Here is a 21,951-nt window from a genome sequence, read left to right on the forward strand (position 1 = left end):
GTGCAGCAGTGAGGGCAAAATAATGCAATGGGGTCAAAGATGCGCATCAAGGTACGGAGTGTGAGTGCAAGATGACACGGGGGCTCCTCCGTTTACTAACCAATCCATCTCACAAACACAGTCCAGCCCCCCTGTGTTGCTTGGGTGCTCTTTACTGCCACCTATCGGCTCAGCGGCTAAATACAGGTCCAATGTGACATAAATTGTAGAAAATATAATGATAGAAAATGCAAAACGCTTGTATGTTGGAAAATGTTGTGGAGCGTAACCCAAGGTGCCAGTTTATACGAATCGGTCCTTTGTGTCTCACAGGTTTGTCACTGGTGTAAGAAGTCATAAAAGATGCGTCCGCTAAACAAAGACAAAGAACAGACGGTGTTGATTCCAGAGCCTCTCATTGTTGTACTTTATTTCATCCTACAGCACTGCTAAGGACCATCTTGTGGTTTATTGCACAAACACACACATACACATACTGTACACACACACACAATCAGAGCCCATGCGAAAGTAGCCAACTGTAGCGTTCACCGTTAACTCACACAAATCAGAAAGATGATCGTTAAATAGCCTGCACTTAATATACAGTCTAGGATTCTCCTGGAGGCTTTCTTGATGAAAAGACGAATGCACAGCCAAACGTAGTTCATGTTGAAGATCATAGAGAATATTGGTGGTCTTCGTAGCTTGGGTTGATGGTTGAGGTGTTCGGTTGTTCGCCGAGCTTGTGACCTTGAGCATCAAACTACATATAAAGGAGGAAGCATCCAACACAAATCACACAACTTGCAGACTGATGATGTCACCTCAACTGGTGATGAAACATTTGCAACCTAAATTTCAAGCTCAACTCCGCCAAGGACAGTCCCAAGCCCGACTGCAAAAGGAGGAGGGTGGTCACCCCGCCACGGTGATCAGAACTGGGAAACCAGGCAAGAAACCGCATAAAATTTCGAAAAAACTCATTCGCTAATGCTACCGCATCTGGGGCAGCCGATTCGCCAGCACTGGGGACCCAGGGTGCTGGTGAAAAGTGGACTACTGGCCGAAGAATAAAATTCACGACACCGAAATTGGAAATTCGCATCGCCGCATGGAATGTGCAAATTGGACACCAAGTCGGACAAAAGGAAATCATCGCCATGGAATTGTCGAAATGCAAAATCTCAATCGCCGCAGTATCTGAATTACGCCTCACTGGATCTGGAACACTGACCATTCACCCACCAACGATCGATGAAACAATGACACTATTCTACTCCGGTGGCGAAAAACGAGAAGCGGGCGTCAGGTTTATGGTGGACAGACGAGCTGCCAGAAGTGCAATTGCCTTTCAACCAATATCGGATCGTCTGGCAGTTCTCACCATTGATGGCACAGTCAAGACTCATATCCTGTCCACCTACGCGCCAACTGAGACTAGCCCGGATACAGCCAAGGACGACTTCTACAACCAGCTCCAACACACGCTGGATACGATCCCGCAAACAGAGTTGATCTTCTGGCGGGAGATTTCAATGCCCACGTCGGTGCAGACAGAACTGGATGGGAACAAACGCTGGGCAGATTTGGTTACGGTGAGATAAATGACAATGGCCTGCGCCTGCTGTCCTTTGCTGCACCAAACAACTTGGTAGTCGGTAACAGCCAATTTCAGCACCCTCGCAAACACCAACTTACGTGGCGCAACCCATCTGGCGAAGATTCAGCCATCTTGGACTACATCCTGATCAACTCTAGATTCCGATTTTCGCTCAAAGATATACATGCAATGACGGGACCCGACTGTGGATCAGACCACTACCTCGTCCGTGCCAAGGTACAGCTGCGATTAAAACAGGCAAAGCACAAGGCATCCCCACCAGCCAAACTGAATTGGGCACGTCTAAGGGATCCGGGGCTCCGACAAGAATTTCAAATCGCCCTATCCAACAAGTTCTCAACACTCGAACCATCGGATGTTGATGCAGAAGAAAAGCAGCTATCGGAGTCCATCCTAGAATGCGCCGCCCCTCTGTCTCCACCCATCCGCCGTCGGACACAGCCATGGATTTCGGACGAATGCCTAGATATGGTGGAAAAATGAAAACGAGTCAAACGTCGATTTAACGCAGAGGTCAGACAGCAGATGAACGAGAAGCCTATTGGAATAGAGTCGCAACCGACCTGGAAGAAGCAGCATCGAGGCACAAATACCGGACTCTGTATCAGACCCTCAGGAGTGGTAGATCCAAATCGACCAACGACAATATCAAGAAAGCGGAGGGCACCTTCGTGAGATCCCCTGCTGAACGCCTGCAGCGGTGGAAAGAGTTCTTCCAACAACTGTATAACCACGATTCGCTTCAGGGACCACCGCCAGAGCCACCGACCCTCCGGAAAATCCATTCCTTGATGATTAGCCATCAGTCAATGAAGTGAAGAGTGCGATAAGATCGTTGAAGAATGGAAAAGCTCCTGGAATGGACCAAGTTACTGCCGAAATGATCAAAGCCGGAGGAGACGTCCTACTGCAACGGCTCCACATTCTCCTGACACGCATCTAGCGCTCGGAACGCGTGCCATCAGCGTGGAAGAAAGCCATCATCGTGCCAATCCGGAAGAAAGGAGATAGCCGGGAATGCAAGAACTATCGCGGCATCAGCCTCCTTTCAATCGTGGGCAAGGTATTCATGAAGCTCATACAATCAAGGCTGCAGAAACATCGTGAATAGACCAGTTGAGAAGAGCAAGCAGGATTCAGACCACAACGGGGCTGCACCGATCAAGTATTCGCTATTCGTCAAATGGCGGAGAGGATCAGGTGTGGAAAGCAAACAGTCATTGTCTTCATCGACCTTAAATCCGCATTTGACTGTGTTCACTGGCCCACCCTGTGGAGGGTCGCTGGAGAACGAGCACGTACCACTGAAGATCATCCAACTTCTCCAAGCATCATACAACAGCTCAACCAGCAGCATGCGGGTCCGAAACAAACTATCCGAGGAATTTCCTATTCAGACTGGAGTCCGCCAGGGAGATGTCGCTTCTCCCCTGCTTTTCAATATCGTGATTGATGCCATTATGAGGAAAGCATTCGAGGGCAGATGCGGAGTTCAATACGACGTAAACAACTTCCTGACCGACTTGATGGTCGCGGACGACAGTGCCATATTCGCCGACACAGATGCAGAGGCCACAGACATTCTGTGCCAAATCGCCCGCATCGCCCAATCCTACGGTCTAAGAATCAATGCAGACGAGACCAAAGTTATGACCACCGATGGATCACAAGCCAACGTCCACCTCGATGGAATCCAAATTGAGCAGGTCCAAGAATTCAAATACCTGGTATTGCTGGTACAGGAGAAGAGAGTGGCATCCACCACCAAAGTCCACAGCAGGATTGGCCAGGCAACAGCAGCATTCGCCTCGCTCAAATGGTGCCTATAGAAGAAAGCTAACATCTCCACCAAGACCAAAATTCGCCTCTTCCGAACACTGATCCTGCCAATCCTCCTATACGGATCGGAAACATGGACTCTGCTCAAATCAGACCTCAACAAGCTCGAAGCCTTCCAAATGCGATGCCTGAGACAGATCCTGGGTATCTTTCTTCGTGATCGAGATAATTCGAAAAAAGTGCGACAATCAACCCTCAATCAAAGAGCAAATCCAAACACGCAGACTGCGATGGTTTGGCCATGTATGCAGAATGAACACCAATTGGCTGCCACACAAGCTCCTCTGGCGAGAGCGACCTGCCCACTGGAGGATTCAACGAGCAGCGCCAAAGAAAACATGCCTTAAACCAGTGACTGACCATCAACGAGGCTAGAATTATCGCCACCAATCGCCAGAAGTGGAAGCGTATCATGAATGACATACGGAATCCACCTACAGCAGCGTATTGGTTGAGAGGGCAACCTGCCCCCCAAATCGCCAGCTAAGGACCAAAGAAGAAGGAGAAATGCCAAGCTCAGCAAACAACCAAACACCTCAATAGTTCATGTTCATCGATGAGATGCACATACTGTGATGTACGATAATGAATCTACACTTGAAACAGGAGACAAAGAAGCTCAGGGCTCGTATATCAAAGTGACATTAAAAAGTGAATAATGCCGTGTAATTTAAACACTTGGTGAACCCCCCCAAATACAAGCCAAACAGCGGATGGCACTGAGTGTCACTACTTTACACTCACTAGATGACAGTCTTACTGTACTCTCCATTGGCCAGTTATTAAAACACATTTTCAAAAAGTATTTGATGAGCTGTACAATTTTCCTGGTATAGGGTTCTTCTCGAGCAAGAGTCAAGAATAAGGTTTGAGTAACAGGTGACTTCTTCACATGTTCTAGAGAGCACTACCCGCCCCCTAGGGATTCGTACACAAAAGTAATAAAGGTCTTCTGCTTCTGTGAGCTCCATGGTTGGCCAGAGGGATGGATGCTCCATCTCTGTTGCCTGTGACAACACTGTCTATTTGGGGGTGCTGGGTTTCTTTGGCGTGCCAGGCCGCTTGCTCTGCCACAGGTGGGCCGGGATGGTAAAGGCGTCCACGCTCATGGACATAGTCTTCGACGGGATGGCTGTGAACTGCTTACGGTCTGAACTGTACTTGAACATGGATTCTACCACGGAGGAGCTCACCGCCCGGGGGCCTGTTCCTGCCAGACGTACCAGCTCCTCCGTCTCGGGGTTCATGGTGTAGACGGCACGGAACTGGCAGCTGGAGTCCCGAAAGAGGATCAGGAAGTGGTTTGCTGTGCTCTTCTCCATCTCCTGGGTTGGGGAAAACCACAAAATCATCACAGCAGGCATATTACATCCCATCATTACATCTTACAGAAGAGAGAGAGAAGGCTATCTTGCATTTTTTGAGATTTGCAGTCAGTTGTTACACCATTCTTCAGCAGATGCTCTGGTGGAGAACAAACTCCTCTGACCCATTTATTCAGCTGAAAACTTGTCATAACCACTCTACTGCTGTCAGCCACCCTGTCCATGGTGAACCAGGCCCTCACCTCCATGATCTTGTTCTTCTGCGGTTCATTGACTTTCCCAGCCAGGCAGCACCGTGAGAGTGCGTTGTGAATTATGAATTTGTTGGACTTGAAGCTGGGCTCTTTAAACAGCTTAGGGCCTAAACCATACAGACAAACACACACCTTAACATGCAGTCAGATTCCAAAAAACTGTTAATTTTCATTCGCCTGAACTAATGGCCAGTCGAGAACACTGACCGCCAAAGGCACAAAGACACAACATGGACGATGGTGAGAACTAGGGTGATGACAGGGGGGTCTTTCTTTGTGTATTATGGTACTCGTTTGAGGTTGTGGTGGGGGGGGAGGTGGAAGGCGCTGTACCAGTGTATTCTGGGATGGAGGCAGGAGAGGAGGCAGGGGAACCATTTTCACCATCCTTTTCTCCATTCTGATTAGCTGGACGACAGGGTGACATCAATCTTGCTGGCGACTGAGATTGGCTAGGAGCAGAAACAGGAAGAGGGAGTAGGTAGAGCACTGGGCCTTACAGAGTGTGGGATAAGGAGCAGAGGGCCTTGGCTCATACCTGGGGGAATTCTTTGCTTTGGGGGAGTTGCAGCCATTTCCAGAATCGTTGGCCATGGAGGAAAGGTTGAGACTGGACTGGGAGTAAATCTTAGTGAGCTTTGATCCTACAGGAGCAGAGATAATTCATGAACCCAGACAGTCTGGATGCACACACCTGAGAAGAAGTCAGGAAGCACAGTGACCAGTATTAACACATCTTACAAGAGAAGATCCCAAAAATCTCAAATCCCTTTCTTAGGTGCAGTTTGGCATAGTTACAGCTAGTGGGCAGTAAAGATAGAGCAGCAGCCTGTTATTACCCATGAATCCCTTGGCAGGGCTGCGAGACAGTCCCGAGTCGTCCCGAAACTCCGTCTTGGGCCTCTGCTTCTTGGCTCCACGCGAGGCAGGTGGCCGCTGCCGCAGCACCTTCTCCAGGTCCTCCATGAGCTTCAGCTGCTGCCTTCGCTCATACTCTTGCCGCGTGAATTCTCCTCGTCGCTGAGGCGGGCGCAGGGGCGCAGCTCGCTCCTCAACCCACCGGGGTCTCGGCTCCTCCACGGACAGTGGTCTGCAGGGGTGTGGGGGCCAGTGGGGTAAACGATTTTCGCTGCCGTTAGGTGTGCTATCAAAATCAACATGCACAGCAGGAAACACGTCCCATATGTGACTGCTGCTTGGTGGATAGCGTGTGCCTGTGCTTGCACCCATGTGTGATGTTTGTGCGTCGTCTGTGTGTGTCGAGTGATCTGTGTGTACGTGCATAAATGCCACAACGGGCTGAGTGGGACCTGGCGTCCCGCTCCCATGGTGACTCCTGTCTCCGTCTCTTCAGCTCCTCCGCTCTTCTCTGCTGCTTCTGGAGCAGCGCTGCTCTCCGCTGGGCCATGTCTCCCTCCGACCTCGGCTCGTCCTCCTGGGTACGAGTACACAGGCACTGTGGTCCATAGCAAGGTCACCGTGTTTGTGAGATTCTACAACAGTGCATCAGAAACCCATCCAGGCAAAAACTGTCAGTTCTCACCTTGTGGTAGAATGCGAGCCCAGCCTTCCCTTCTGGGTCCGACTGGCTGCTTAAAGAGCTAGACGAGATGTGGAGCCCCTCATCCCCTCTGGGCCCCTGCAGTGAGGACACTGAGACCTCTATGAGGCTGCTGGTGTGGGGGCCGCTCAAGGCTCCCATGACATCACTCTCGAGAGAGCAGTCTGAGGGCGCCCCTGAGCTCGGCTGCTCCTGGCTGGTTAGGACCAGCGGTGTACTGTCCTCCAGGTCCAGGCTGAAGATGGTGTGGTCCTCACTGGAGCACGTCTCTGAGGAGATGTCTTCCATCGGCAGAGGTGACGGCGGGTCCCCAATGCTGAAAGAAGAGCAGGTTTGGACCTGGCACTGGCTGGGAGACACCTTGCGCAGATGGGGCAGGGTGTCCACATTCTGTGGAGGAGTGAGCACCCGGGTGAGGGGCGGGAATTTTAGATCCAGTGGACGGGTTTGTTGCTGCTGGTGCCGAGGACTCTTGGCAGGTGCAGACTGGGTCCGGCAGGTGGACACTTGGGCGGACTTAGGCGAGTTTGAGACACGGCTGGAGGCCTTGCGGGATGGAGAGGGAGAAGACGAGGTAGACGGAAGGTCCCTGGAGGACTCGTGAGAAAGACGTGGAGGAGTACGTCCGGCAGGGATGACCCAAGCGCGAGAGGATGGTGCCCCCTTCTTACTCATCAGGCGTTTCTGCTGCTCGGAGAGACGCTGCATGTCACTCTGCAGGGAGCTGAGGGCCTCATTCAGTTTGAACACGGCATCGTTGTACTCGTCCAACGGCACGACCCCTTTCTCCCCCACCTGTGTCTCTTTGGAGAAGGTCACTTGTTTCTCCAGCTTGGGTGGTGGCTTATTGCTGGTTTCCTCACCACCACTGCATGGCAATCGCTCTTCCAGCCTCTTGGTCTCCTTCTCTGTGGGCAAGGCACCAGTTTTGGCCTGGTCAGAACCATCGGGCTCTGGTGCCCCACTGGGCTCTGCTGTTCCACCAACCTCTGTTGCTCCGCTGCCACACTGTTGTTTCTGGAGCTGCAGGAAGGCACTGTTACCCAGACGCTGCCGGTGTTTGGCAAAGATGGCCTCAATTCGTTGCTTCTGTGCTTCGATGGACTTGCGCTTCTCCTCTAGCTGAGCACCAAGCTCCGACATCTCCGTGCTGAGGGCAGGACTCTTGCTGGGGCTCTCCTCTGATCTTTGAACCCAAGTGGTCATCGGTGGGGAAGGAGCCTCACTAGGGGGTGTGTCAGGCACTATCTTCTTCTTGAGCTCTGCAAAGCTGGTCATCTTCATACTGCATTCCAGCTGGCCCTTTTTCAGCGGGGTGCTGGCAGGTGTTGTTGGAGTGGAGTGCACTGTCACGAAGCCTTCAGTGGCATCTCTACCAACCCTCAGCGCTAGATTATCGTTCCGTAACTCAGAGTTGTGTTTGCCACGGTGCTCTCGCTTCTGGCCTCGTGTCCGGTAAAGCATCCCAGTCCGTGTGGGGGCAGAGCTGCTGAGCCTGGCAGGGCAGCTATCATCCTCAGGGGAGTGCAGGTAGAAGCCATCTGGGGCCCCCTCTGGCCGAAGCCGGGGCTCTAATTTTCCCTTGCTTTGAATGACCTGGAAGGCCTCTTCCATAGTGCTTGCATCCACCAGTTCATTCTCCGCAGACCCTAAGAGCCCTTTGGGAATGGGCACAGGGACTCCCTTCAGCAGGTGGCTCAGGTCTTCTGGGGGTGTGTAGGGGGCGCGACTCATGGCAGGAACAGCTGAGGCCAAGCTATCTGTACTCGTTGAGCGAATAATGGCCCCCACCGGGTTGCCCATGACTATGTCAACATCGCTGTCCAGGCCGAAGGGGATGCTGAATGACACGGCAGAGAGCGGCCGGCTGGAGAGAGGAAAGACAGCCAACGACACGAGTATTAGGATAATTGGAACAGGAAAGCAGAGAGAGAAATGACAACTGAGAAGGGAAATCAGACAGAGTGGACCTGGAACCCGGAAGAGAAGCAGAGAAGATTGATAAACAGAAGGGGAAAGCAGAGACAGAAAGGGTAACTGGAGAGGGAAAAAAGACGAAAAGGAGTAGTAAAACCCAGCAAAGAAAGACGTCACGTATTACGTAGACAGCAGCGTACAGAGAAAGGGAAACACTAGAGCTAGTATTTAATATGACTTACCTGATATGTTTCTTGGTCCATGGTCTCCCAACACCTTCTGTGTGAAACAATGAAACAGACTGAGTCAAGGCTCCAAGACACACACAGGTGTTGTCTGTACACACGTGCATGCATGCATAACGCATAACACACACACACACACACACACACACACACACAATAAAGCTGATGGAATCAACACACAAAGAGGATGTGGAGACAAACACATATAAAATCAGTACACAACAAGCACGCACGCACACACACACACACAGACAGACATACACACACAGACCTGCCATAGCTCCAGGGGACACAGGAGAGGAGACGGGCACAAAAGGCTGCTTGAAGATGAAGGAGGGAGATGCACTGGAACAGAAAGACATGTCTTTGACCCGAGGTGCAAGTCCCACACTTCCATGCACGTCTCTGGCTATGTCATGCTATGACTCAGGATCATGCTAAGGTCTTGCTAGTTCAGTAGCTCTACTGTGAGACACTCTTGGAAAAAAAACTGCTGGAAGGTATATTTCATAACTCGTCTCCTGTTCCAATGCTGCCCCAGAGTTTCTCCTACATCGGCTACCGATTACTGTACATCTCATCTGCCGCTCTTCACTTGGGCACCGCGTACCTGTTGCTGTTTCCACTAGTCGGGGTTGTGCAGCTAACCAATCCTGATGGGTCTAAAGTGGAAACACAAGTTAGTCATGCCACCAAACAGCTGGTTAACAAAATTAGCACCACAGTGTTACGGAATGTGCAAACTTTAACTACGCAGGCATGGCTCCATTCACAGACAGCACCGTTCCCAAACTTGCAAAACCCTCCTTCCACAGTACCAGTTAGATCAAGAGGCTCCCGTGGTTGAACAAACTCAGGCTTGTGCACTTCAAACCATCCCAGCAGCTCTGCCATGAAGCTCATGATGTTCACCTGTAGAGTTCATGTGAACACACGATCTCACAATGTCTCCTTCTCTTAGATCAGTGTACACAATACACAGCCCTTCTTGCCGACCGCTGACAAACTTCACCACGCAGACATGTTCTACACCGAGAGTGCATGCGGCATCGCCACAACATGTTGCTGTAAACAGAGTGCAGAGTGTGTTGTTCTACCCAGAGTGCCGGTGGCGCGTACAACAGGTCCTCCAATGCCAGGGGGCAGTAGCACTTCCGGGTGTTTACACAGAAGTCCCGGATGAGCTGCAGGTTGTACAGACTGTCTGCCACAGACATGGTGTCCTTCAAACACACATCTGAGAGGGGAGAGCAACACGAAGAGGTCGGCGGGTGCTGTTTTAGAAGGGGCGGCTCAACGTATGAGGCGAATGAGTGCAAAGTACCTTCCAGTCGCAGTAGATGTGGGCAGTAGTAGTGGACAACTGCGGCTATTGCGCAGCCATTGGACAGGTCCTTTATGCTGGTTACCAGCGGAAACATGGGCGTTTGCTTGGGCAGCATCTTGTCCTTTCTGTAGCGAATCTGGAAGCAGACGAGGATGTGAGGACCAAAGCAATGGTTGCCATGCAGGCAGAGCATGGCCTGGTTAAAGTGTGTGGTTAATTAACATCTGAGATCGTTCCCTTGCCAGCTATCAGTTACGCTGCCTCTGTCCGAAAACAGCTACAGCTACAGTGCCTCACGCTAACATGCCTGTTGCTCTTGTGAGCCGAGTGTGAAAAGGAACCTCTTCGAGCCCCGATGGAGAGACGGTGAAGAACGTCTTGCCGATGTCCGGGAGCCCTAACCCAATCTCCACTACTGTCAAAGTACCATGCTGCCACTTGTTAGATTACTACACGGTCTCCTTGCACTTATTCACTTAGCTGATGTTCAAAGACTTACAGCAATTTACTCATTTATACAGCTGGGTGACTTTTACCGCAGTAAATCGGGGTAAGTACCTTGCTCAAGCACACTACAGCAGTAGGGACACTTGAACCTGTACTCTCCCAAAGATCCAAAGAGAGCAGCTCTAACCCTAACTCTACCATCTCAAGTCTTGCTTTACTGCACTGTGCAGCACTTTCTGTAAAGAGGGCGTCTTCCCTCAGCTCTCTGCAGTCTCCTTCCATCCGGAACCTTCCTTTACTGCTCAGCTGTGTCCAGACTGCAGGAATCTTCCTTTATTATTCCTGCCTTCTTATACTAAAGACTCTCTTCTACCAGCAGGAGACTATTAACGCTATTAACAAGTTCTGTACCTCGACACACTCTTCCAGGGTTATCATTAGTTATCGTGTTCTTTCTTTGCGGAAGTGTAAATACGTGTGTGTGGGTAGAGCAGTTGAGAACTAGCCCTCCCCCATCCTGGCACATTAACAGTAAATGAATAGAAAAAGTGTACGTAAAGGAAAGGAGGCTGAAGAACACAGAAAAATCATCAAACATCAAGAGCACACAAGCGGACGAGCCAGAGCAGAAAAGTCAAAGGGCAACATGGAAGCTCGAGTGAGATGAGGAGCATCATAACGTATGAAGAAAAAGACATGAAACAAAAGGATGGGCTCCGAGGATAAACGTGAAAGGTCAATCACAGGTCAATCAAAGGTCATGCGAATGTAGTGGACGAGGCAGCAGCGAGTCGGTAGGAAACGATGAGCACAGCTCACTAATACACACACACATGGAAGGGGGGCTTGCATAGCTCTTTTTCTCAAAAACTGCTGAGAGAGTTCCTAACGCTCACGTGACGCCAGTGACTTACCGTGGTACAGGGCCACTGCTCCAATGCGTTCCTTTACACACAGCAGACTGTACCACACACTGTATCTTCCTCATGAAAATGTTAAAGTGGCCTTTCAAACACCTCACTTCGAGGGAGTTCCACATCCTGTGTGTGTGTGTGTGTGTGTGTGTGTGTGTGTGTGGGAACAGAAAAGTAGGCATCCGTCACTAAGTGACCCTTTACACTTCTTTGTCTAATAACCAGCTCTGTTTCTGGCACTGCCACTGCCATAAATCTGTGACTCATTTATGAATTAAACACACCTCTTACAGCAGCACATCGTGCACATCACCGCTGATCTGTGTGTCCTGTGCCGTCCACATTCAGCTGTCTGTCTCTCGCTCCTGCCTGTCCATCTGTGTGTCCTGCACTTCCCTCACTGCTCTGCTTGCCTTCTACCTTCCACAGCCATCGCTACGTCCTGCAGACCGGCGTTACGACGTCTCTTTCCGGCGAGACTGCGGCCAAAGCAAACTAAGATCCAACCCCCCCTTCAAAACCAAAATTCAATGGAACCAAAGCAAAGATTCGATGGAAAGAAAGTGCTTTGAAAGAGGACTCGTGTTGGTGTCTGCAGGTGTCCGCAGGTGGGAGGTTGATACATTACCACAGGTGGCTTATTCCCCGACTCCTTCAAACAAAAAGCGATGGCATGCTGAATGCAAATGGCAAAGAAAGGAGAAGCGTAAATGCCACGTCGCCAGGGAAGTCCACAGCATCACACGAGGACGGGGTGGGACAAGGCAGAGACACAGTCAGGTGACCGAGCATGCAGCTTCACTCATTGTCCAGGAGAGCTGTGGCATGGGACATCAACAGTGGACACGTGACGTCCTGAAGGCACACACCCATCCCACAACCTTCAAAATTCATCCTTTAACAAAGAAGCGATTATGGGTGACGCCTTGGTTTCACAGCCTTCGTGCTCAAGGTCAGGCTGAGTATCAGTGCGCAGAGAGCAAGGACAGTGTATTCAACAGGGGACGTATCATGTGGCCTGGAAGTGAGCCGTGATGAACTGTAATGCAATTAACCACACAAACTGAAAACAAGTCAATTAACGGCCTGACTATTTTAAATATACAGAACAATTCAGAATATCCTGCAAAACAAAACTTATAATTCAACATTGACATCTTTGACATGGAGGACTGTAGGGAATACAGCAGAGAGATGGGTAACAATGTGTTCTGTGATATTACACCGGTAACTCACGTTACAAACATTGAAATGATACATTTTTGAAAATACAAACATTTCCCAGTTTATCTATTTTTAATTGCATTTCTGGACAGGACTGCAGGTGAATGATCGGTAACAACGTGAGGAACTCGGCACCGAATAAAAAGTTGTCGAGAACATTTTATGCACAGCATTTACAGAACTTGCAGAGCGAATATATAGAGGCCACAGGTGTTTCTGATGGCACATGTAGTAAAGCGAAAGTGAAAGTGAAAGTGAAAGTGACCACATGCTGACAATCACTGCACTTGTTCATGTGATCAACGGCTCCCAGGATCTCTGCCCGTTTTTTGTGCGCTGCATCACAAATGAAACACGCAGACGAAATATGATACGGTCGCCTCACGTGATCCTGCATCACACGCGTGTGGAACGTGACACACGGGAGGCACATGGTACTGTGTGGAGAACACAACACACTGAACACGAGGTTATGCACACGTTGTATATTCAGTCATTTTAAAGCACACAACTTCAATGTTTGCAAGATACAAGTTTGGCGACGGACTGGCGCGACGCTCCCAGCGCACCCCGCCAAGCACCTCACGCACCATGTTTCCAGTGTCGAGGGGCACCGAGAGCCTGCGGCGTGCGCTCTGCTGATGGAAACTAATGAAAAATCTGCCTGCAAATTTTCATGAACTACAGCTTTACCCGAGCTTCTTTACAGAGCCCAACGTGTACGTAAGTCGAGGGACGTTTCTCTCGCTACCGTTTAGAGGTCGGACTTACAAACAGCTCTGGTTACGGTCAGAGTTCTGCTCCCAACTGTGTTTGTGAATTGAGGCCCCGGTGCATGCGGGGGCTGTGACGTAACGGGAGAAGGAGGAATGACACTTACAGGGACGAGCTTCCAGTACCAGCGGGTGGGACACTGAGGGTGAGAGAGCAAAAAGGAAGGACAAATTCGGTCGAGTCACTACGTTGTTGCTATTACTATTACTACGTGCTCTGTTTAGCCGATACCTTCACCCAAGGCGACCTACAGCGATAAACACACTGTATGGAGCTACTCAGAAAGTTGTACACATGAACACAGGAGAGCAGCATATCCCCCCCCACAGTGCGCGCGCATATACACACACACACACACACACACACACACACACACACACACACACACACACACACACACAAACTCCAGGTAGCATACAGTTTAGCCCCAGCAGTTTTCTCTTTATCATTCCATCCAGCCATTTCAATTAACCGCTCATCTTGGTCAGGGCTGTGACACCAATCTACTACAAAGTAGCCACACACACTCACCCCTTCACACATTGCAGGCAATTTAGAGTCACTAATATTTAGTCCGTGATAATAACAATAATAATAATCATAATAATCCAGCTTCTATCATGTTTAAGAGGATCTGTACTGAGAAAAAACCTGTTATACTGTATCATGTACAAATCTGAGCATTTTTGTGTATTTTGGTTGTATGTGTGAGGGCAGGATCTGTGAAGTGTGATGTGTACACATGGTATCTAAGCGCCGAGCGTGTGAGGGTGTGAGGATATGTCACTCACAGAAGGCTGGACAGGCTGCAGGTCAGTGCTGGGCTGAGACCTCTGGACCACTTCTCCCTCCACATTCTCCTTCAGCTTCTGTATCAGCTGCAGCAAGAACAAACAGGCAGAAAGACACACGCACACCTGTCAATGTGTCATTAATAAATTATTTCTTCCCCAGCCACAGCAAAACAAGAAAATCAAAGTGCAAAAAGACAAATTAGTTTCACAACTAACACTGCGTGACATACTCATCAGCTAATATTGTGACATGATGGATGAGACATTCCATGCTGAGCTGGGGATTCAAGATACAATATAGCAACAATATCATTGTTACTTGTTAACTGGTTTACAATTATTACTTAATCTAGAATGCCCAGGACGGTGGACCCCCAGAGGTTTTTTTCTCCCTCAACCTTCAGTTGGGAGTTTTTGTTCCTTTCCTCGGTGGCCAGTAGGTATACTTATAGCTCTATGATAAGTTCTTCATTATGGTAGCCATTAGTCGACCGTCTTCTTTGTATCTGTTTTTCTTGCCTTCTGTCCGTGTTAAAGCGCTCTGTGTCACTGCGTGAGAAGAGCGCGCTATAAAAATAAACTGAATTGAACTGAATTATTATTATTATGTGGAACTATTCTGCTGTGGTTTAATTTCACTGAAACGCATCACTGCTACCATGGAACCCGAGCACAGCTGTTTCAGTATGTTTTGCCTTTTCCTTCCAGCTGGACACACGACACTTGTAATACTGTACCTGCCCAGTACTAGATGCCATCTGGTCACATGCTGTTCTCCTCCGGCAGTACTCACCCTGTTAATCCAGTAGAGTACTGCATTCTCCCAGTCAGATCTGCCTCCCAGCTGCTCCAGGCCAGCTGGCATTGCCACTTTGCTCACCGTCGTCATCGCACCCAGTGACATTAGCGCATCGATCACAGCCAGGTGAGCGCCCTGTACCCATCAAAGGACAGTCAAAAACACAGAAATAACACGAGGAGAACTGAAGAACTGACTGAGAGATAGAAAACATAAATTCATCAGAAGCCCAGAAAAGTGTCAGACTACACTTATTCATTGAGATGAAAATTTTCCCCAAAAGTTACTGACAAGTGTTAAAGTACCTATAAATATTTGCCCATTTGCTGAGTAATATTTATTGGAGTAATTCAGGACGGGTGGAAAGGATACCGTTTATCCAGCGTACTATAGCGGTTAGTATAATTTAAATCTGCAACCTCTAAGCTCAAAGGTTTAACCACTTTAACCACTGCACTACCTGCTGCCCCTGCATGATGACTCTTTAATTACTGCAATTAATTAACTTGACAAATTAAAATAAAATAATGCTACTTTTTAAGAAAGCTTTTTTTTCCCCCCACATTTTGGTTTCTACAAAGTTGTCTAAGTTGTATCACCAGCAGCCTCCACTACATCTAAGCCAACCTAAAAAATTCTCTCCACTAGGTGTCTCCACTGCTATACCAACCCTCTCCACTATTGTGTCCCCTGCAACACTAGCAGCCTCCACTAGGTGTCTCCACTGTACCACATGTTAGTCACTACTAGGCCTCTCACTTGCACAACCACAAAGTTTCTGGCCACACCTTGGTTGCTTACCATCCTGATGGGTATAAGCTGGAGATGGGCTTCTGTCACTATGACATCTTGGTCTCTCAGAGTCATGCCTTTCTGAACCAGGAGCTGTAACAGGGCACAGCTGTCCCTAGGAGGTGCCACTCCCAACAGAAGCCCATAGACACGGCAGTAGAGCTCAGCAGACACCAGGACACCTGTGACAGGAGGCTTAACATGCTCCTGCTCATACTGATCACGGTAGAAGGGCTCCTGGAGCTCCACAGGTACATTTTCTGTGGGGGGTGGGTGGAGAAACAGTGCATCATTAAACACCTCTATGGATTCTGCAGGAAGACGGGAGAGACAACAGACACACACTTCTCTGTGGTGTGTAGAGGTGGAGAGCAGCAACATAGTGCAGAAAAATCTTCAGGGTGTGTGTAGAGAGACAAGAGGAACTATCAATGTATGAACATCTCCACAATACCTACATCATCATTTAGCTGATGCTTTTCTCCAGACTGATCAAGAATGTTAGACCATCCATCCATCCATCCATCCATCCATCCATCTTCTGTCCCGCTTGTCCTAAAAGGGTTGCGGTGGCAGCAGGGAAAGCAGAGAAGCCCAGCCACCCCTGTTCCCTGCAACTTCCTCCACCTCAACCTGGGGGACCCCCAGCCGTTCCCAGGCCAACTGGGAGATGTAATCCCTCCAGCGGGTCCCGGGCCGACCTCGGGGCCTCGTCCCAGTTGGCCATGCCCGGTATACCTCCAAAGGGAGACGCACAGGGGGCATCCTTATGAGATGCCCGAACCACCTCAACTGGCTCCTCTCAATGTGGAGGAGTCACGGCTCTAATCTGAGTTCCTCCCGGATGTCCGAACTCCTCACCCTGCCACGGAGAGTGAGTCCCAACACCCTGCGGAGAAAACTCATTTCGGCCGCTTGTATCCACAATCTTATTCTTTCGGTCATCACCCAAAGTTGATTTCCATAGGTGAGGGCAGGGACGTAGATCGACCGGTAAATGGAGAGCTTCGCCTTATGGCTCAGCTCCCCCTTCACCACTAAAGTCCGATACAACGACCGCATTACTGCTGCTGCTGCTGCTCCCAGTCTGTGGCCGATCTCACGCTCCCTTCTTCCCTCACTCATGAACAAGACCCCAAGATACTTGAACTCCTCCACCTGGGGCAAAAACTCTCTCCTTACCTGGAGGGGGCATGTCATCCTTTTCCGTGAGAGAATGTTAGACCACTGACAGTAATTTCCCCTTTGACACAGCTTGGCCATCAAGGATAGTACAGCAGCAGGTGGAATTCAAACCTGGGTGCTTCAGGCAGCTCTAACTACTACGCCACCTGCTGCCCCCCACTGGTAACCTTGCAAGAGAACAATGTTCCTGATATCTTTAAAAAGATATTGATTACAAGCCTCTTTAGGCTTCAGCCCCAACATATTGATCAGAGCTCTTTAGTGGGTCTGAAGACATCCCTGACACAAAAGACACTCTTGGGTCACCGAATCGAGGGTTTCTTAAAACGTCCTTGATGAAATTAATCAAATGCTGGACGTAAAGCCGTCACTTCGAGTGCCCCTATCCAGCAGAAGCCAGTGACAGGGATGCCCCTGCAGTACTTTTCTTCGAACCGACTTCCAATGAACTCTATGTAGTGTTACCAGCCCACATACCTTATTCACCACGGTGACTTACACTGCTAGATACACTACTTACAATGGCTCACTCATCCATACATCAGTGGAACACACACACTCTCTCTGTCACTCACACACTATGGGGGAACCTGAATGGCATGTCTTTGGACTGTGGGAGGAAACCAGAGCACCCAGAGGAAACCCACACAGACACGGGGGAGAACATGTAAACTCCACAGGCTGAGTGGGAAATCGAACCCACGTTCTCTCACACCACTCAGGCACTGTGAGACAGCAGCATCACTTTTTGTGCCACCGTGCCCATTGAAGAACTCAGATCTAGACTTGTGACCAGCTACACTTCTCAAAATACTTTACTGCGGTACAAACTGAAACGCTGTAAACGGCTGTGGAAAAAGGTGTATGAAGGTGTCATTAAATGAGTGATTTGACACATTATTCCATAAACACAGACTAAGTTTTATAGCATGGATCTGAACCCTGAACTTCTCTGTGACTCAACCAAGGTGAAGACTGTGACTTACAGTCGAGATTCACGAGTGAAATCCCCAGAACAGGGGTCGGCAACCTTCCGCATTAAAAGAGCCATTTGGGCCTGTTTCCCACCAAAGAAAACCCATCTGAAGCCACAAACCCAGTTAGATCCCTAAAATAAAGAAAACACATCATATATAGTTTCATTACACCTATGCTAAGTATATAAAGACTATGATTTGTTACATTTATGAAATAAAGGAACTACAAAGAGAAAATGACTGACATTTTATTTCTAAATTATTTGTAACAACCAAAACAACAAATTCTTTTGAACTCTAATAAAAAAAAAAAAAAAAAGAAAAAAAAGACACTGGCACGTATAAGTTTATTTATCCCTTATTTGTGGATTTTTTTTAAAAGAAATCAAAAGAGCAAACAAAAAAATGCCAGTTTATTCTAAAGGTTGCCGTCATCGCTCGATTTCCTCAGTCGCGTAGCTACAGCAGTCAACCGCCAACCTGAATATAAAACATGGCTACATCAGTTCAGGGTCCAATATAAAAATATATATTTGCAAAATAATAACTCATTAAATGATTTCGTTCACTTGGTTAATGTGACTTCTGCTCCTGAACCTCACTGCACAGCTGATTAATATCAGGGCTGTAGGACGTCACTTTGATCTTCACGCAGGATTTTGCAAGCTGTCATCCATGAGGGGGTCAAAAGTTTAAGACAAGTCACTTGCCGGGCGGTGGCAGGTGACGCATACAATGGTATCAACCGATACGTTTTATTGTAATGCTACAAGATCACCTTAATCTCCAAAATAATAACTATTACATTGATAAAACTAACTAAATAACAAAATAATTTAAATAAAACAGCCATTTATTCACATTATTTTTTGAAAGCCGCGGGGAGCCACGGCAGAGGGATGAAAGAGCCGCGGGTTGCCGACCCCTGCCCTAGAAGACGTCAGCTTACCGAGGAGGTCCGCACCCCTAACCCTCATGTGAAAGGATTCACCTGCCATGTTCACCTGAAAGGTAACGGTCATTAGAGAGCTCTGGAGGACTGAACCTACTGTTGCCATAGTAACTGCCATCCTCTGTGTTTTATTTAACTGAGGGTGGGAGGAAACCCAGGTCAACCCAGCAGCTGCTGTTCTGCCGCCACGACCTCCTGCCACCCTCATTTTCCATCAAAGGATCCACAGAAGGTTCCAGCATCACCATGAAACTGCAGCCAAATTGAGAAGACGGTCCACTGACCATTAATGATCCCCCTGATCTATTTACTGCATCTTTGTGTGTATACTACTTATTTGCCAGCTTTAGCGTTGCATTTCTGGATAAACATCGATCAGTAGCCCTCGGATGCGGGCAGCAGCAGGTGGCGTAGCGCTCAGAGCCGCTATCGTTCACCTGAAGGACCGAGGTTCGGATTTCGAACCCGTGCTCCTACTGTAATTACCACGATCGAGATACTTACCCTAAACTGATACAATACATTTACATGTATTCATCTATCACATGTGATGTGTCACAGTGTCACAGCACTGAGGTAAGGATATGGAGACCCAGGTGAATTTCACTACTGAAGCTCGGGGAGGCTCACCAATCATGTACGGTAAGTCCATCGTGAAGGACCAGCAGCGGACAGCGTAACGCAGAAGAAGGAGCGGAGCGGAAGGACTAGAGTGAAAAACGGAGATTGTGCCATTTCGTCCGGCCGCCGTCACAGAAACTCAACACCATTTGACCAGCGCATGTTAAAATTCACAGTAAAAATGGTGAAGGGAATCTCGAGCACATGCACTTCCCTGTGCGAACATGCAGCGAACGGGTGCTGACACGAATAACCAATGATTCCAATGTCCTGCATAACTGTGTACTGTATACGGTATATTTCTACAGTCCTGTACAGAGTGTGCACATTTGATCTGAACGTTTTCATTTTAAATACAGACACACATCACGTGGCTCCTCTGTGGCCTTCCACGTTCATTCATTTGATTCAGTAGAAAACAGGCCGGCTCTTTATGCATATTATATAGTATAGTATAGTATAAGTATAGTATAGCATAGTACAACAGTACAGTAGAGTTACACATAATTTACAGCATACTTCACACACAATCATGCCTGCTGTTACAAATCACGTATCTGTACGAGTGTGTGCCGCTATGCACTCAGCACTGACTTGCACACGATGATTTATTGTTCCTGTGTGTGTTACTTACTCACCGCACATGATTCATTGTATCAGCTGGGAGGTCCGGAACGCGTTTTGTTCACCTACGTGTACGTGATTTCAACACCTTTCATTCTGCACTTGGGGACCTAAAGTTTAAGCCCCAGCCAGCGTTTCATTGCGCACGTGATGGGCCTTTAACTACATTTCAGTCCGTCCCCGACAAACTGCAAAGGGACACGGACGGAGGGACGGACGGACGGACGGACGGACGGAAGGGTGTGTCCCATGGAGCGGCCGCCCGCCCGCCAGCCCGGTCCTCCGTGGCGTGCGCTAAAACAGCGGCAGCTCGCGGCTCGGCTCGAACCCGAGGCTGCAGGCGGGATGCGGTCCGGTCGCCTGCGAGTCGCCGTGCGCACGAATATATTGCTACATTGTGTCGCGAAAGCCGGGCGGCGCGCGAGAGAGAAGAGTGAGAGCAGAGAGCAGCCCTTCCTTTCTTTGTCTCCATGGATACAAAGATGATCGCCGCACAACAGCATCGCACTGAGCGACACGATCGATGGACGCGGGACACATACATACAGTGGACACAACATGATCATATTTCTACACACGGCACGCTGGAGACAAACACACGGACCGCAAACGTCGCCGGTGCATTCAGTCACAGTGCAGAGGCGGTGTAGAAAGCAAAAGCAAAGGCAAAGGCAAAGGCAAAGGGTGTAGAAAGGGTGTAGAAACGCGGTAAGCCGTACCCGGTCCCCCGTACGCCGTGGTCAGCAGCCACCCGACACTGGCGCAGATCTTGGCCCGGCTGAAGTCGTACTGATCCAGGGGCTTGATCTCCGGCACCGGGAAGGTCCTCCTCATGGCACCGGAGTCCACCATGGCAGAGCTGTGCGCCACCGGGGCTGGAGATGGAGATGGAGATGGAGGAGGAGGAGGAGGAGGAGGGGGGGGGGGGAGGAGATGGAAGAGATGGAGGAGGAGGTGGAGGACAGCAGGTGGACACGGAGACCGGCAGAGGAGCTCTGAGAAGATCTGCATCGAACCGCTCATCCTGAACGAAGCAAACACCATCCTGGGTCCAGCAGCAGGGACGAGGAGGACATTTTTCCTCCTTTTTACCATGAAACCTCAGACAGATGTCTGCCCACACGGTGGGCCTCAGATGAGCTCCTGCGGTGCTGGCTGAGCATCAATGGGTGCGAAGAACGGCCGTCACAGAGCCCCGCCCCGCGGAGCCCCACCCCACCCCCCCCCCCCCCCCCGGAGCCTCGCCCCGCCCCTCGCGGAGCGGGCTTTCTGAACTGGACCATGCTCAAGGGTAACACTGTAGCATAGGAGGAGGGGAGTGAGGCAGCAGCCTGCAGCTACTTTCAACACGGCACGCGGAGGCTCCTTGATGGCTGCATGCGACATTTTATTCTCTTCACCAAGTTTTCACTGTGACTCAAGCTGCCTCCAAAAGTAGTCAGCCTTGCGTAGAGGTGTAAACCATGGTATTTGTGTCACACGGTGCACAGACTCAAGAGATTAATTGTTAACCTTCTGTAAAGTCACACAACTACTTGGTCTGAACTTGATTTTGTCAAGGCCATCAAAAAAGGACTTTCTGCACCAGAATAGTCAAAACTCATCATGTGTTTTCAGTTTCAGGGTGAAAGTAATACAGTGGTCTAAGAAGACTGTGTTGCTCATCTTTGATCAAGTTCAGCTCCTGAAAAGGACTCTAAGATCTTCTTGCACACTTCTGACACTTTTATCAGCAGATATAAGCATAAATCATATCTAAATAAGTACAGAAGCACCA

The 21,951-nt window shown here is 49.3% G+C and overlaps 1 protein-coding gene across 3 annotated transcripts; it reads right to left on the bottom strand.

Moving 5' to 3' along the window:
• Positions 1–4,453: 4,453 nt before the first annotated feature.
• LOC108919754 (calmodulin-regulated spectrin-associated protein 3-like) lies at positions 4,454–21,389 on the bottom strand. 3 transcript variants are annotated; one of them, XM_029251071.1, is made up of 19 exons: positions 20,894–21,385; positions 15,825–16,075; positions 15,018–15,158; positions 14,222–14,308; positions 13,537–13,569; positions 12,061–12,108; positions 10,069–10,207; positions 9,842–9,981; positions 9,563–9,656; positions 9,355–9,406; positions 9,016–9,089; positions 8,742–8,775; positions 6,565–8,449; positions 6,332–6,456; positions 5,861–6,111; positions 5,560–5,665; positions 5,355–5,473; positions 5,010–5,128; positions 4,454–4,767 (listed from the first exon to the last, which is right to left on the bottom strand). In XM_029251071.1, the coding sequence occupies exons 1-19, from the start codon at positions 21,267–21,269 to the stop codon at positions 4,465–4,467; spliced, it is 4,377 nt and encodes a 1,458-aa protein (XP_029106904.1). In that variant the 5' UTR covers positions 21,270–21,385; the 3' UTR covers positions 4,454–4,464. The 3 variants fall into 3 exon arrangements, with proteins under 3 accessions (XP_029106904.1, XP_018583520.2, XP_029106905.1); XM_018728004.2 differs by having other exon boundaries at positions 8,742–8,778; positions 20,894–21,384; XM_029251072.1 differs by lacking the exons at positions 4,454–4,767; positions 5,010–5,128; positions 5,355–5,473 and having other exon boundaries at positions 5,637–5,715; positions 8,742–8,778; positions 20,894–21,389.
• Between the last annotated feature and the right edge of the window lie 562 nt (positions 21,390–21,951).

Source organism: Scleropages formosus, chromosome 1 (assembly GCF_900964775.1).
Source record: "Scleropages formosus chromosome 1, fSclFor1.1, whole genome shotgun sequence".
Lineage (NCBI taxonomy): Eukaryota > Metazoa > Chordata > Actinopteri > Osteoglossiformes > Osteoglossidae > Scleropages > Scleropages formosus.